General features: G+C 38.6%; 1 protein-coding gene across 1 annotated transcript in view; it reads left to right on the top strand.

Moving 5' to 3' along the window:
• LOC137984579 (low-density lipoprotein receptor-related protein 1-like) overlaps window positions 1-16126 on the top strand; it is a 123250-nt gene that overhangs the window by 70059 nt on the left and 37065 nt on the right. Inside the window, exons 28-40 of the mRNA XM_068831749.1 lie at window positions 1640-1811; window positions 3026-3426; window positions 4707-4868; window positions 6701-6972; window positions 8987-9269; window positions 9547-9817; window positions 10446-10723; window positions 11370-11544; window positions 11994-12176; window positions 13272-13492; window positions 14133-14378; window positions 14943-15067; window positions 15844-16126. The exon at window positions 15844-16126 is cut by the window's right edge and continues 117 nt beyond it. Of these exons, the coding sequence (XP_068687850.1) occupies window positions 1640-1811; window positions 3026-3426; window positions 4707-4868; window positions 6701-6972; window positions 8987-9269; window positions 9547-9817; window positions 10446-10723; window positions 11370-11544; window positions 11994-12176; window positions 13272-13492; window positions 14133-14378; window positions 14943-15067; window positions 15844-16126 (3072 nt within the window). The remainder of the gene's footprint in view (window positions 1-1639; window positions 1812-3025; window positions 3427-4706; window positions 4869-6700; window positions 6973-8986; window positions 9270-9546; window positions 9818-10445; window positions 10724-11369; window positions 11545-11993; window positions 12177-13271; window positions 13493-14132; window positions 14379-14942; window positions 15068-15843) is intronic.

Here is a 16126-nt window from a genome sequence, read left to right as displayed (position 1 = left end):
TTCCAAAAATACCATTTTTAAATTTGTAATGTGTATCCTACAGGATATTAATGCTTCAACTGAAAGTTAAACTCAAACGTAACAAAATAAATAGTTCACAATCGAGGTCAGGAAACTAACACAAGAGATTTGCTAAAATCTCAAAATAAGGTAAAGTAACATGACTTACACAAAGAAGAACGGAATTTATTGAAAGAAAGATGTTTCTTTTTATACTCAGTGAAAAAATGTGCATTTAAAGTGAATATTTGTGGAGTTTTCCTGTAATATAGGAATCTTGTAGCTTTGAGCATTCTTTACCGTGTAAAGATTAAGTATAAATGATTCCTGCCTTCTCTTTTTTCGCATTCCCCATAATACACTTTCTTTGCCCCCCAAATTTTGCATAAACCATTGTTTTAAATATACATATTCCCAACAGCATTTTAGAGAAATGGTTTATGCAAAATTTTGGGGATAAACAAAGTGTATTTTGGAGAATGCGAAAATAGAGAATGTGACCAGCTTGGCAGCTCTTTAAGGCTTTATGGCTGAAAAAAGTATGTCAAGAATTTTTTTACAGTCGATGTGTGAATGATTGGGTTTGGTTTTCCTTCTCATTGGTTGATAAACTGGCGCGGGATTTTTAAACCAATCACAAAGGGTAGAAATTGCAATCGCGTAATTTCTTTTGATAGTCAAAAATGTGCATGTAAAGTGAACCTGTAATAGAGGAATCTTAATTAAGTAAGATTAAGTATAAATGATTCCTACCTTCTCTATTTTTGCAATCCCCACCACACGCTTTCTTTGCGGCCGCCTGCCCCAACCCCCCCCCCCCCCTCCCCCAAGTTTTCTATAAACCATTGTTTTAAATATGCATATTCCCAATGCATTTGAAAGGAATGGTTACCACCTGGCAGCTCTTTTAAAGGCTTTATGGGTGAAAAAAGTATGTCAAGAATTTGTTTACAGACAACGTGTGAATGCAAAAAAAAAAAAAAGGAATTTCCCAATTTGTTGTTAATTCTCTTGAACATGGTACTGTATATGAACTTGCGTAGACTGAAGGATAACTCGGACAAGGAGACTGCATCAAGGAAAAATGAGTGGTTCAGTGTATGGTACCCCTGTGCTTTTTTTCTATTTCAGGTGGTTAACAGCAGTGTCAGCGAGAATAGACTAAAACAATCGCTCTCTGCTGGCGCTTTGCAGTCTTGTACATTTCCTTTCCATTATCTGCAAATCTCTCATGAAATGACTGAATTTTCTTTTGTATGGAAAATTATTTACTTCCTGAATACCAGCCATGTAGTTCAGCTGGTTTGTAGAAGTTAATCAAACCGGAATGTTTACAAAAAATGAATGGGATATGCATTTAGGAAGGATTTTCATTTAGACTGAAGATTTTGATCCACTAAGGTGATTAATGTCTTAACTTTTCATCAGTTGTTGACACGTGAACACATATGGCCAATGTTTTAATATGAACTTGCTATGACCAAGAGGGCTTGCTTGAAAAGAAAGGATGAATTGAATTTTGGGGTGGCATTTTGTTGTTGCCGTTTTTTTTTTTTTGTTTTTTTTTTTCATCCTTAAAAAAAATGACGGACATGTTGTTCTTTAGAGATTGTCACTAAGCTTTTGTCGCGATTCACAGGATTGTCTCGCCCGGAAGGTATAAGCTATGACTGGACGGCAAAGAATATATACTGGACAGATGTTGGTGAAAAGGTCATTGCAGTAGCTCGCTATGATGGAAGTTATCATAAAGTTCTAATTTCATCCAATATGTCAAAGCCAAGGGCGATAATTGCGCATCCCTTGCTCGGGTAAGGTTCTGTGCATTGCAATTTATTGCATTGTCAAAGTGGTTGATGTTACTGGTAAGAGTTTAAAAGATAAAATTCATGGTGTAAAGTGAGAACTTGATAAACAGACTATTCTAAGCATACGAGGGACTAAAGAAACTGTGGTGCTGGCTCAATTGGAGTGAAAAACAATTCAATTTTTGTTTTAGCAAATGAGTTGATGAAGTAAGACAGCAGTTTTCAATTTAGTGTTGTAAGACAAATACTAGTCTAGTAATTATGTCTACCAATCACAGCAGGTGCAAGCAGCTCAATGAATCACTCCAAATCCGTAGCAATCCCATGTAACTTGCTCAAACCGCTGGAAAATGTGCATGTGCAAGTACTGATTCGTTTTGGTTTTCCTTCTCATTGGTTGATAAACTGGCGCGGGATTTTTAAACCAATCACAAAGCGTAGAAATTGCAGTCGCGTAATTACTTTCGATGGTCATTTGAAAACTGCTCTAAAATCGTGAGTTTACATTTCGAGCGATAGACTTTCATCAGAGCAAAATACCTCCATCAACGTGTTTGATAAAACTTAATTTTAATTTTAAACATACAGTGTACCTTGATGAAGTGATATCAGATTCAACTCTGCCATGCAACTGAGAATAACTGGAAAGCTTTGTTTCATTTGAGTACAGCTACTTCCAGATTGTTAAAGTGGAGTGACTATGAACTAATTTGACAGTTAAGCACACTTCCATTACAATAAACAAAGCATTTGCATTTTAAATGATAGTTTACATGGCATAGACTAATGTTCACGTTGTCAGTGGCTTTTATAACTTGGGTGATAACCATGCCCTAGTTGTAGTTGTTCAAAGAATGGATGGCACTGTCCAACGGACAACTCATTTGGTTTTGATGGGCTATGGGTTGGGTGATGATTTAGCAGATGGTAAGCGCTATCCAGCTTTTGAACAATTGTCTTCCTCAGTGATCAGGGCATAGATTGTCTATGAAGACTGTACAGCAAGTGGTGCCTTCAAAATGTTGTTTGTCTGACAAAATCCATGTACTACTCTTGTCAGTAAAATAATTCAGATTTTTGAGTTGTCTGTGTGTTGCGCCCGTGTTTCCGAGGAAGTCCTTTATTACCCGGTTGCAGCAAGCATCTGGTGACCCTGTTTCTTTCCAACATTTTTCCAGACCCCTACGCTTAACACTCTGGCTTTCATTCTACGACAGGTTGTTGTTTTGGTCTGACTGGGATAATGCTCATCCAAGAATAGAACGTGCATTAATGGATGGTTCCAATAGAACACAAATAAAGACCTCTGATCTAAAGTATCCCAATGGGCTGGCCTTAGATCTGGCTGCTCAACGCCTCTACTGGTGTGATGGTGGAAAAGACAAGATTGGATCAATGCTTTTTGATGGAACGGCAGAGGAAATTCACTTTTATGTCGAAAAGATGCATCCTTTTGGACTAAGTCTTTTTAACAATACGCTGTTCTGGTCTGACTGGAAGCAAAAGGGTATTCTAAAAGGTTCTAAAAATGCGAAAAATGGGACATATGAAATTCTGCGGAACCAGGAAGAAGGTCATCTGTTTGGTGTGAAGGTGTTTGCCAAAGAAAATCAACCAGGTAATTGATGTCATCAAAGATAAAAGAATAACTATAACAACAATCAGCCAACAAACACCAAAAAGAAGCTGCAATCTTGGTCATAAATTGTTGTAACACTTCGCTTGAACAGCAAGTGAAGCGCACCCTCCTCCTCCCTCCAATCAATGTTGCATTTACCGGTTGGTTTTTGCACTCCAACCCATAAACATCAACATTGAAGGGGGAGAGGGGGCAAATTCCCATCTGTGTTACAACATTTTTGACTAAGACTGTGGGTCCATTAACCCAACTTTCCTTGCACCCCTAGGGACTGACTAAGAAGGGCACAGGTCCATTACACTGGTCCAAGAGTAATTATAGGGTGCTATATGGTTGATGTTAGATCCCGGAACACAGTACCACAGCCATGTAGCTGGGAAACGAATTAGTAATTCTTTGTCTATTCCAGACTGCTATTTTCGTTGGTCCCATTTCCTCTTCTTTTGTCATCGTGGCTAGCTTCATTGTTTCTGTTGTATCATCTATTGTTTCGTTTTCCTATCACAGAACGCTTCTGGAAAGCGGGAAGCTAGACTATCCAGAACGCTGAAGTCAGGATAGGATGTACATGTAGTGCTTACATATGATCACCGAGGAGGGATGCACAGATGATGACCGCTAGGGGTATTCCCAGACGGTCAACCATCCAAGCATTTAACCCTGTTCAACAGAATTGAACTTTGGTGGACGAAAGGGAACCTGTGTTTTTTCTTGGGCAAAATGCAAAGAAGTAGCTGACTAAGTGAACAAAATAACCGTTTATTTCAATACTATTCAAATATACCCAATCATGTCACCGCGGAGTACATTAATTACACTGTACTCTTTACAAGAGTAAGGCATGTAGTTCCCGGTGTTGTGGTCTGTCTTCTGTGATGTATCATGGTTGGGAGGGTAAATGCTCGGAGATATTAGCTACACCAAGCTACTCTAAAAATCCGAGGGTAAATAAAGATATATGATATGATATGATGATATGACAAGCTGCATCTGGGTTCTTTTATCACAAAGACACAGTATAAAAGTCATAGTACCATTGACACACCAAGCACTAAGAAAACTTTTACGGCAATCTGTTTGTAATATTGTAGATGTTGTTTCCCTTTTTTGTTTTAAAGTGCGTTATCGTGGTTTGTGAATTTATTCACTGTAACATTTTAATTCAAAATGCAGAATAAAATGAATGAACAACGTAAGGAGTTGCAAGAGTAGCCTAAAAAATGTAGGCGTGAATGAACAGGGGATGTCTTTTGTTTCAGGCTCGAGTGGGTGCACTATCAACAATGGCAATTGCACACAATTGTGTTTCCCTCTTGGTTCAATGTCCATAAAATGTGCATGCGCAATGGGATATCAACTTGCTTCCGATGGGAGGACCTGTGAAAGTATTCACACGTTCCTTATCTATTCCAATGCCAATGGTAGGTCATTGTTTATGACAAGTAATGTCTACAGCTGTTGCCACTGTGAATGTCTCAAAACAAGATGCATAAATTGCATTTTAATAACCAACCCTTAAAGTGCCTATCACCTCAACACACTTTTTCACTTTATTTATTCTCCGAAATCGCCCCAAATACATCCTTTTGCTTTTAAAACCTTTAGATTGAAATTTCACTTTTTTATTGGCTTTGAAATACGGGAAAAGTGGTCATACTTTGATCAATAAGCAAGCAATGAAGGAGAATCGGTTCGATAACGGTTTGACGTCACAAACTACTTTGCATTGAGAAAGTTCTTTGATAACAGCGATGCAAATTAATTTGTGACGTCAACCCGGTATCGGACCCATTCCCCCCCTTTTGCTCGCTTATTGATCAAAGTATGACCACTCTTCTTCTCTTCCTTATCTTCTTTATCTGACATCAATAGCTTTCACTTTCCTGTTACTGTAATGCAATAATACTGTGGGTACTTATTATTTCGCCAAGTCCTGTTCCAATACAAAGCTCTAAATTATCCCACAATTATTCTTTGTTGGTGTTACATTTGTACCCACCCCCCACCGGTGGTTCAGTTGCTTGAGCACCGTGATGCCACGTGGGAGGTCGTGAGTTCAACTCCGGACGGACCCACACTCGGGATCTTAAAATAACTGAGGAAAAAGTGCTGCCTTTGTAAGGCTACACTTTCAAGTCTTCTCAGATGAGGACTATAAACCGTAGGCCCCGTCTTGCAAGTATCTTCTATGTTCATAAATTCCCTGTGGGACGTTAGAGAACCCACACACTATTCAAGAAGAGTGGGGGATGAAGTACCCTGTTTTGTGACTGTCCTGTTCTCTCCAGCAGAAGTGGCCGCCTTGCGGTGAAGTCTCTAAAAAGGCTTATGGTGTATGAGGCCACCAAAGCAGAAACAGCCATAAGTCAAAAAGGACTTTGCCGAGTTCTGGAACATGTAGCTGTAGATGAACGTAATCGGCTGTTAATTTGATTTGAAAGTAAATACCGCGTTCTTGTTATGAAAATAACACCGTTATTTACAGTGAAATCCAATAAGAGAGCTAGACCGGCCTCTGTAACAAGACAACATAAAGGGTCAGGATGCAGCTATTACAACGGCTGTTGTAGTTGGAGCCTAATGCTACACAATGTAGCTGCATCCTTTACATTCAGTCCAATGCAATTAGAGGTTCTTACTAGTAAGAGCTACATGGTGTCTCAACTGATAATATACACAAAAAAATTCAGCGCGTTGATTGGCTGAGAGAGCAATTTTTAATTAATCCCAAACAGAGTGCAGAAAAGTGAAAAAGTGCAGAACGTTCAAATAGTGCGATAAAGGTGAAATTGTTGCATTGATACCCAATCAAATGCGAGCCCTGGATGGGCGCAATTCATTGTGCAGTTTTTCCGTAATTGCATGATACGCATGCGGTGCTTCTGCCTAACCATCTGGAATTTTTTCATGTATATTATTAATAAGTAATCACATGATTTTTCTCGTGCAATTTGCACTCGCCAATTTTGTGTCTTCGAAAAATTATACTCCTGCTTATTTATTCAGAATTGCACTCAAAATCATGGTATTACTTATACAAAAAAAAACTATCGTTTTTCATTTCGAAAAATTTTGTGTTTAACCCTTTCACTGCCGAGTGCTTCCCCATTGACGAGTAAAATCGTCTGGCGTTAGACAGAGTAAAAAATCTGTAAGTGTCAATTTGCATTTTGGCGGTGAAAGGGTTAAACTGTAATTAGTTTTTACTATATGGGCATTTGACCATTATTTTACCTGTCTTTTGGTTATAAAGAAATCCGTGGGATTAAATTGGTACCCGACAACAAAGAGGAAGTAATGCAGCCTATGGGACTCACACGTAACTGCTTGGCCATTGACTTCTATGTCAATTCTAGTACAATATTTTATGCCGACGACCGGACGAATATAATAGGCCAAGTCTCTCGAGTTGGAACTGCCAAGAAAGGTGTCATTACTTCTGGTCTACGGCGACCTCAAGGACTTGCGGTTGATTGGGTTGCTGGAAATTTATTTTGGACTGATGGTGGAAATGATGTGATTGAGGTACTTTAAATTTTCAAGTAATCGCGTATAATATTAAATCTTGAATCTTGGTGTGATAACAGAACTCAAGAAGATATGCAAAGGCGAGTTGAAATGTTGGTTGAAAGGTTGGGATCGCCAACCCAATATAGAAGAAATAAATATATTATTTTTTCGCCAATGAGTCAGCCTTGATAGAACCGAAGCACGAGAGTGTTGTGTATGCAGAAAAAAGCACCCAGAGAAAATGTAATGTAAGAGAAAGGTACGGGAACAAAGGCAGTTTGATGTGTGATGTCATTAGACAAACTGGGATGACGCGACATTGTTCATACGGATATTTATGAGTGAGTGAAAACACATTTTTTCCATTCCTCTGACCATTTGTTGTGTACACTTACTTCGAGTGTTATTTAATATTTATTTTCAAACCAGCGTGTTCTATATTGAGTGAACGAGCTCAAGACTAAACCAGCGTACATGTTCTTATCGGCCATTGTTAATTTCGGCATTGTCGAGTAGAGTAATTTGTTTTTCGTTTTGTTTTGTTGAGTTGCGAATAGAGCGGTTTTCAAATGAGTGTCGTAAAACCAAAACCAAAGCAATTACTTTGGTTTCACTTCTGATTGGTTGCGAGAACTTTGAACCAATCAATGTGTGAAGTAATGCAAAACCCAAGTTATTCGCTAATTACTTTCGACACTCAATTGAAAACCGCTCTAATTTAGTTGACTTTTCAAAGGAAATCTGTAAAGCACACAATTAAACGAGCTTTTCTCACGTAAAATGATGTCATTTCGTGACACCCAAAATGTCCAAAACGAAGAATGAAACACTGCAATAACCACTTAAAACTGTTGAACAACATAAACGAAAAACAGCAAAAGGAAAGAGCAGCATGGATGGACACAAATGGACAAGATTGAAACGGATTGCATTTGGGTAATCTTGAAAAAAGTCGGCCCAACGTTTTCAAGTTTATGGCAAATCGCTTGGATATAGGCCGTTTTATTTCAGTCTTCTTGTTTGTGACGTAACGATAATTTTACCTGAAAAGGAATTCCACATTACCATTTTCGAGTTTTAAACTCGTGATTAACTAAAAAATTTCCCCAAAAAACCTTAAAATAACGTGCCATATAATTCATGGCTGTATCTTGCAAAATAAAAATTCTACAAGTGAAATAACTTTCATGTGTCATTCAAGAAAGTTTGATTCCCCATGACATGTTTCACACTGGGATTGATTTTATCCAACTTAATTATTGTATATTCCTGTTATCATTTCGGCCGTTCAAAAATTACAGCAGTACTATTAATATTATTGAAAACACGTGCAAGAGTTTAACTTCCATTTCTATTTTTGTGTTATTGTTAACTTTGATAAGCTGAGTTGCAGTACTTTGAAAAAAAATATTACAACTACAATTGGTTTCCAAAAATGGCTTTCTGATACAAGTCTGCAAACTATGTATTAATATTGACTTTCTCGTTGGCCCTTAGCGATAGCTACGACTAGTTTTTATCAAAGCACGTTTGTAGATTAGAGTCAACCAGACAGCATCGTACATACGCAGACGAGAATCTCATTTCTTTGTTCGGTATTTCTCTTTTTCAAGTAAAGCTATGATCCTCGCAGTTATGAATGAAATTTTAGCAATTGCATAGAGAAGCCTGAAAAATGCAGGACTTCAACAGGGCTTGAACCCGTGACCTCGCGATGCCGGTGCGACGATAAAACCAACTGAGCTGTGAAGCCAGAGATGTTGGGAACTACTCATTTGGGGGTTCTAATATTCCCGTGATGAACGAATCAACGAACGAAGAGATATATGAAATGAATCATATATTGAATTGCGGATATGAAATTGATTTCATATCCGTAGTTCAATTTATGATTCACTTCGTTCCTTGATTTCTCTTTTTGTAGCAGAAACAATTTTATGTATGCAGTGAAAGTGACAATGAAGAAAAAAGTATACTTTGCAGGCTATTGCTATTTTAACTTTATTGATGTGTAGTTTTTACTTGTTAGGTTAGTAGATTGAATGGTAGCTCCAGAACGGTGATAATTTCCACACGCTTGCAAGATCCCAGGGGCATAGCAGTATATCCTGCCAAGGGTCTAATGTTCTGGACAGACCATGGTCGCGCAGCGAAAGTTGAGCGATCTGCTATGGATGGCACCGACCGCCAGTCCCTTGTCCAGGGAAGTAATGTCGCGGGTCCTGTGGGGATTACTGTAGATTATAATGAAGACAAGGTTTATTGGGTGGATGACATCCTTATGGTACTGTGGAAAATGGATCTAGATGGTGGTGAGTGATTTTTACTTTAAAGTTGTATTTAATAGGATTGGGATATGCGCAATGCAGGCTTACAGTGATCTCTGAAAAGAAATTGGCCATTTGTACTAATTGGCTTCCTTATAAAGTATTTAACAACTTTCAGCGGTTTTTAGCTCATGCATGTTCCACCCATGTGGCATAACCCTGTTTAACTGGTTTGTTCATTTTGCTGAGCATGACAAAAAGCGCATTCCATTTTGTCTTCTCGTTCTCAAACGTTTTTGTGCTCTCTTTTTGTTAAAAATAGGTAAGCTTCAAGCAGTTATTATCTTGTCCCAGTCCCAACCATATGGCATAACCCTGTTTGACCGGTTTGTTTACTGGACGGACAGGATAAACAAATCATTATTAAGAGCGGATAAGTACAATGGAACAAGTGTCAAGGTTGTCAAATCAGGATCAACTGAGTTAAGGGACGTGCGCGTGTTTTCACCCCAGAGGCAATTATCACGTGGGGCGTGCATGAACAATGGTGGCTGTGCAGATCTGTGTTTAGCCTTATCAGCAACGGAACGAAGGTCAGGGTTGTGTTGTTTTATGCAGCAGCATCATCATACATCATTGACAAGCCTCCTCCGCGAAGATTATATCTTTAATTATTTAGTTCTAGTTGTACTCATTGGAATAATGTACTATTTTTGCTGTCCTTCTTTATCTTTTCTTTTTTCTTTTTCTTCTCCTTCTGTTTCTTCTTATTATTTATTATTATTGTTATTATTATTGTTATTGTTATTGTTATTATTATTATTGTTGTTGTTGTTATTATTAGTAGTAGTATTCTTTTTTTAAATGTAAATGCTTTCTTTATAGTGGAAGTACACTAAGCTATCAAGCTAGTTTACAGGCACTACACTGTTAACAAGGTGAAAGTAACAATTCAAACTTAACACAAACATTGTTAAGAACCCCAACTGGCGGGAGGCAACCCGTTGGCTTAGTTGAATCAGGGACAATTATTATTATTATTATTATTATTATTATTATTATTATTATTATTATTATTATTATTATTATTATTATTATCATCATCATTATTATTATTTATTATTTTGTTTTCAGTAGTTAACGAGCACTATGCCAAGATGTGGCTTTGACGGGCCAGTGAAATTCAGGATTAACTGGCATTTTGTGGTTCTCTTGTTTAAGGTGTGTTTGTGTGTCTAACCACATTGCAGAGGATGGCAAACACTGTGTGAAAGGAACTGCTTTTCTTATCGTCTGTGGATCAAGAAGGATCGAATTTCTATCAGCTAATCCACTTAGCAGGCCTCCGCCCTTCCAACCTATAACAGGCTCACTGCGGAATGTAGTGGCTTTAGATTACGATTTTGAATCCAAGCTCATTTACTTTGCCGTGTCGAGCAGGAGATCAGCCATAAAGGCTATCTATCTCAATGGCACTGGATTGAGAATAGTTATAAGTGGTGAGTGAATTGTGTAATGTCAAAATTACTGGCGACTATAGCTGTACTGAGCGCTCAATGTCTCGACCAAACGCTTCTCTCTGATTAAATTATGGTCAAAGTGCCATTTTTAAGAGAGTATTTGATGGGACAGATCGATACCTGGGCATCTATTTCCTGTCAAGTATGTTAATTTTGCGAATACATACACCGAAATAGAACTGACACTGACTAATGCCATATGCACTGCATTTTGCTTTTGTAATAACCAGGAGGAAGGCTGCACAACAAACGAAAATATAGCGATATGTTGTATCGTATGTTTAGACTTAATTCTCAAATCATAATGTTTTTTTTTTTACTATGGTTTCATAGAGGTTGGTTACTAATAACTCAGTGGTTCTTTTTTAGGAAGCGAGTTTTAGCAGTGTTTAAGATGGGCATACTCGTTTGGCAGCTCCAGATAACTGTTGCACTTGCTGTTTAATTTGTTGAAACTGTGTTGAATCGAATTTTAAACTGGCTTAAACTTTCATTTATCATTGATTCAACATCATGAAGAAGTCAGGGCAACACCTAATAAAGTATTCCTCTGTTTTCTCCTTCAACCATTCCCTACCCTCAAGGATAAATTTTAAATTATTGCTGTTATGGTTTGGTCTTTTAGGGCTCCAGAAGCCAACCTCTCTTGCGCTGGATTGGATCACGAAGGAAATTTATTGGGTTGACTCCCGAACTCGAAGTGTTCACAAGGCTTTCATAAATGGATCTCATCAACAAACGCTTGTGACTGGAACCAGAAACTCCACTCCATCAAGTGTTATTGTGCTGCCTTGTGTTAAGTACGTTGTTTGCTTTTGGTTGCTTTTTCTCATCTGTTTTGCTCTTGTTTTGTTTGTAAAGGGTATGGTCTCACAATTCCAGACCAACCTTCGGATGAAGTTGTTATTTTGAACAGTATTTTTGTATCTTCTTAAGAAGTCGTTGCTCACCTTGCAAATAGAATTCCATGCACTATTTATAGTAAAGGAGTGTCTGGTTCTTGGCTTAAATCAGGTTAGGAAATAAATAAATTATACCAAACTCTGCTTTGAAACTCCAGCTAGCAAAATGCTACAAGTGGTAAGCATGTGGAGTTTAATTCGCAACCCTTCTCGAGAATTGGTCGGAATAGTCTCTGAAACTTGAGGAAACCGCTTCTTGGTCCATCACCCTATCTTCAGGGCCACACTCGATCCACTACGCATTATATTTCCATCATAGCAAAGAACGTTTTTCCTTTTTTTCTCAGGCGCATAGTTTGGACAGAGCTTTCTCCTTCAAAACCTATGGCAATTAAGACAGCCAATACCGATGGTAGTGATGTTAGGATTGTTCTCGATCATGCTCATTCCTTTACGTCTCGCTATCGCTCCTCTCTCACATATGACTACTCGGAAGAGAGACTTTACTGGACTGGCAACTCTTTTAGGATGTAAGTGGTTATCTGGGGATGGGAAATTGAAATGTGAATTGTCTGATTGACTTCACTCGCATTTTCGTATATAAATTCTCAAGATCAGTTGCAACATTGTTGATTATGCAAACGTGTGTTGTAAAGCTGTTTTTAACTGGTTTTTGATAGTTGGTATTAAATTAGTTTGGGGTGTTTGCATGGGCCCTAATCACACGGCGGCCATTTTGAGTACCGAGGGATTGAAAACTTTTGTTTTGTCCCACCGAAACTCGTTCCCAAACATTTCAACTCGATGCTCAGGGTACGAAATCTATTGTCTATGGCCGCCGCGCGAAAAAGACCCAATTAGTTTTACTCTCGTTCACTCGAAATGTTTAGGCAGATTATACTAACCAAAATAATGTCAAATGATGCGTTGGAAGCTGTCAGCTCAAATACGGAGGTTGAGATTATACTTACCTTTTTTCGTTGAGCTCACAAGTATTTTTTATTGTCACAAGTATGTTTATGACGAGTGCTTCCTCGTCTTGTAGCACATTCACCCTCAAAACGTTAACACAGAAGGGAACTTTTGTCATCGTGAGTGATTGATGCCTGTGAAATCAGTAATGTAGCGGCTCTCGTCACCAGCTATTGTAAGCAACTTCTATTGTTTTTAAGTTTAAGTCGGTGTTTCAATTGTTTAGTCTTTTGTTTTTGACTTGGGTATCGAGCCAATTACATACATTGTACGTTATGGTCAACACGATGGTTGGGAAGTTGAAAAAAAGTGGCTTATGTTTTCCAAAGTCTGATCTGTTTCAATCCTCGTCATCTGTAAAAAAGGAAGATAGTGTATAGCCTTAATTTACTGCCTACTGTGAGGTGGTCTGGAGTAAACAAACTGCCTCTGATAACTTCTTGATTGTTTCATTGTGCTCGGTACTGTAAGGAAATCTCTCGCAACCAGGACGGCTTCATGGGATTGTTTAGATAGCTTCAGTGCAGTGAGGTAGTTTTCAGTGAACAAACTGCCTCGTTTAGAATTTTACAGTGAGACCAAATTACTGTGATATCCCCTCTTAAATCTTTCATGTCTTCATATTTTTTTTTAATTTTTATTTTTTGAAACAGTGCAGAAAGTGCCTTCCTGAATGGGACAGGTCGCCGTCTTGTCGCATCGCTTTATCACCTCTCTGCCCTTGGTATTCTGGGAAATTTCATGTATTGGTACAACAGTAGGCAAAAGACTGTTATGCGAGCTGTCAAACTCGTCGATGCTGATCCCTTGGTGTTAGCTTCTCTGAATTATCCTGTGACGGACCTTAAGGTCTTTGCTAAGGAGCGCCAGAATTGTAAGTTGCCGTCAGTTTTTGTTTTGAAATAGAGAGCTTTGGATTAGAGTGGAAGTGCAAGTATTAGTTTTACTTCTGAGCACATCCCTTGGTAGATTTTTACTTTCAAAGCTTCATTAATGGAAGGTCCAGACCTGTGCCAAAAGAACAATTTGTGATGCTGACAAAGGCTCCCCCCTTCAGCAGCGGCTTTGCTACGAGACATGGTCATCATTGGTTTTAAGTTTAATTTTGAAGAAAAATAACGTGCGGCACGAGTTTTGCTACATTACGTGAACATCCTGCAAAAGCACAAGGTGAAACTAGCAAATTTTTACTTAACTTCAAATCCGTCCAACCCAATCCATTTATAGGGTACTTCGCCCATATTGTACAACATGAATAAGATAGTATAGTGGCATACTTAGAACTCTGTTAAGTTGTATTTTGAACCGACCTTTTTGTCGTCTTTGTTAAAACTCCCTAAATACCTGAAGACCTCATGCAAGGTGAGCTGATTTGTTAAATGCTAAGAGATATCAACTGCCTCGAGGTACTCTGCAATTTAAAGGTACATATGAGTATCCTATAGTAATAACCACTATTAGCAGACCCAAGTCATTGGCACTATAAAACAAAATTTCTCTTTCGATGTCTTCAGGTACAGTGAACCCATGTTTTGAAGGAGGAGGCTGCTCTCACTTCTGCCAAGTCCAAGGACAAAAACCTTTGTGTAGCTGCCCTGCGGGACTTATACTTAAGGGCGAATTTCAGTGTGTGAATAAATCAGTTGTGTGTCCTGGGCAGCAGTTTGCTTGTACTGATGGCAAATGTCTGGCGGATTCATATGTTTGTGACAAGCAGAATGATTGTGGAGATAGCTCAGATGAGTTGCCTGCTATGTGTGGTTAGTTTTGTTTTATTTATTAAAAAACATTTCATTATCTTTCAGGTAATGATATGCGTGCACAATATTGATATCCAACATAGTGTCCCGTGAAATCAAAGCATTGGCACTGGTAGATAATTCCGAGGTGCACTCGATGAGCATGTTTTTCAACATAAGGACAAAGTGCATAGATGCCTGCATGAAAGTTAATGAACAAACATTCCAAGACCATATTAGAGAACTTTTGTATATGTGCTTGTACATCCATTGCTTCTAAGTTTGATTGAAATGTTTAAAACCTTGTAAAGGGCATGGTTTTACAACTTAATTACGAAGACAGAGAGCAGTGAACTTCTCGTTCTGTTTACGTTTCAAGGCAGTTGCTTTTACAGTAAGTCCAGGAGCCATGCATGTTTTGTTTGGATAAGCACAAAATTATATTTAAAACAAAAACTTCTGATTTCATGCAAATTTAAGTGTTTTAACACCTTTCCAGATGAGTTATATATTTTCGTAGAATGGAGAACTATTTGAGATTGTTGCCAAGAACTTGCTGAATAGTCAGCCACTTGTACTTTGCAGCTCGACGACAATGCCAAGCAAATGAATTCAGGTGTTCAAGTGGCCAGTGTGTTCATATCCACTGGAAATGTGACTTTGATCGCGATTGTACTGATGGCAGCGACGAAAAGGGCTGTGCACGAAAGGTGAATGGAATTGACTTACATGCACGATTGCTTCCAGGACATTTAGGTCTTGTTCTATTGGGATTAACCATTTCAACTGCAACTCGTTTAGGGTAAAGCTGTTGAGGTTCCCCGATAGAAGACTTTCCAACCGTTTTCGGTTGAAACGCGGTAACTCCTGGGAATAGTCGTTAACAAACTTCTCCGAGTTGACAACATGGCTGGACAGCGGTCATTGCCTGTGTTTTTTGAACCGTTTCAACATAGCTTGACGCCGGTTCAAAACGTCAATCAACCAAACTAACCGAAAATGGCTTTTCCCAATAGAACACAAAAGACCCAAGCAACCTAAAACGGTTGATCCCAATCAGAGAACACGACCTTTTGCTTCTTCTACTTTTTTAGTCTCATTTACATCTTCTGCTCTCAAATCAGATCAGCTCCTCATTTTCAACGCACGTTAGCCCGTAAAGGCCCAAGGGGTCCTCATTGATGAGTAAAATCGTCTGGTGTTAGACACAGTAAAATCTTCAAGTGTCCACTGGTAGTAAAAAGTGTTAAGCGTTTTTCACAAGTGTTTGTAAATAGTTTCGTTCTTCAAGGTATTCGAGCAGATTTACGTCAAAAGTTAAGTCTAGAAATAAATGTAGAAGTACATTAAGTTAAGATATTGTTGAAAACATTCCCGCCTTTGAAAACTCTGGTTAAGTATTTTACTCGAGCTTAGTTTTGCTTTGGAGATCAATCTTACCTTGTAGGGGATGAAGACAGTGTTGTTGTTTTTTTCTTTTTAACAGACATGCGCTATCCACAGATTCACTTGTGCCAATGGTCACTGCATTAATATTGAATGGAGATGTGATGGTGATAATGACTGTGGTGATTTCTCAGATGAGATAGGTTGTCCTCCCGTGATATGCCCACCCCGAAAGGCAAAATGTGGTAATTCCAACGCATGCATTGACTCCTCATGGCTCTGTGATGGCGATTATGACTGCGAAAATAAATGGGATGAGAGTCACGCCGTTTGTAACAACAGAACTTGCAGCGATAACAGTTTTCGCTGTTCGTCAGGGCGTT

Source organism: Montipora foliosa, chromosome 14 (assembly GCF_036669935.1).
Source record: "Montipora foliosa isolate CH-2021 chromosome 14, ASM3666993v2, whole genome shotgun sequence".
NCBI classification, from domain to species: Eukaryota; Metazoa; Cnidaria; class Anthozoa; order Scleractinia; family Acroporidae; genus Montipora; species Montipora foliosa.
Note: the sequence above shows the minus strand (reverse complement) of the source record. Positions and strands in the feature narration are given on the sequence as shown.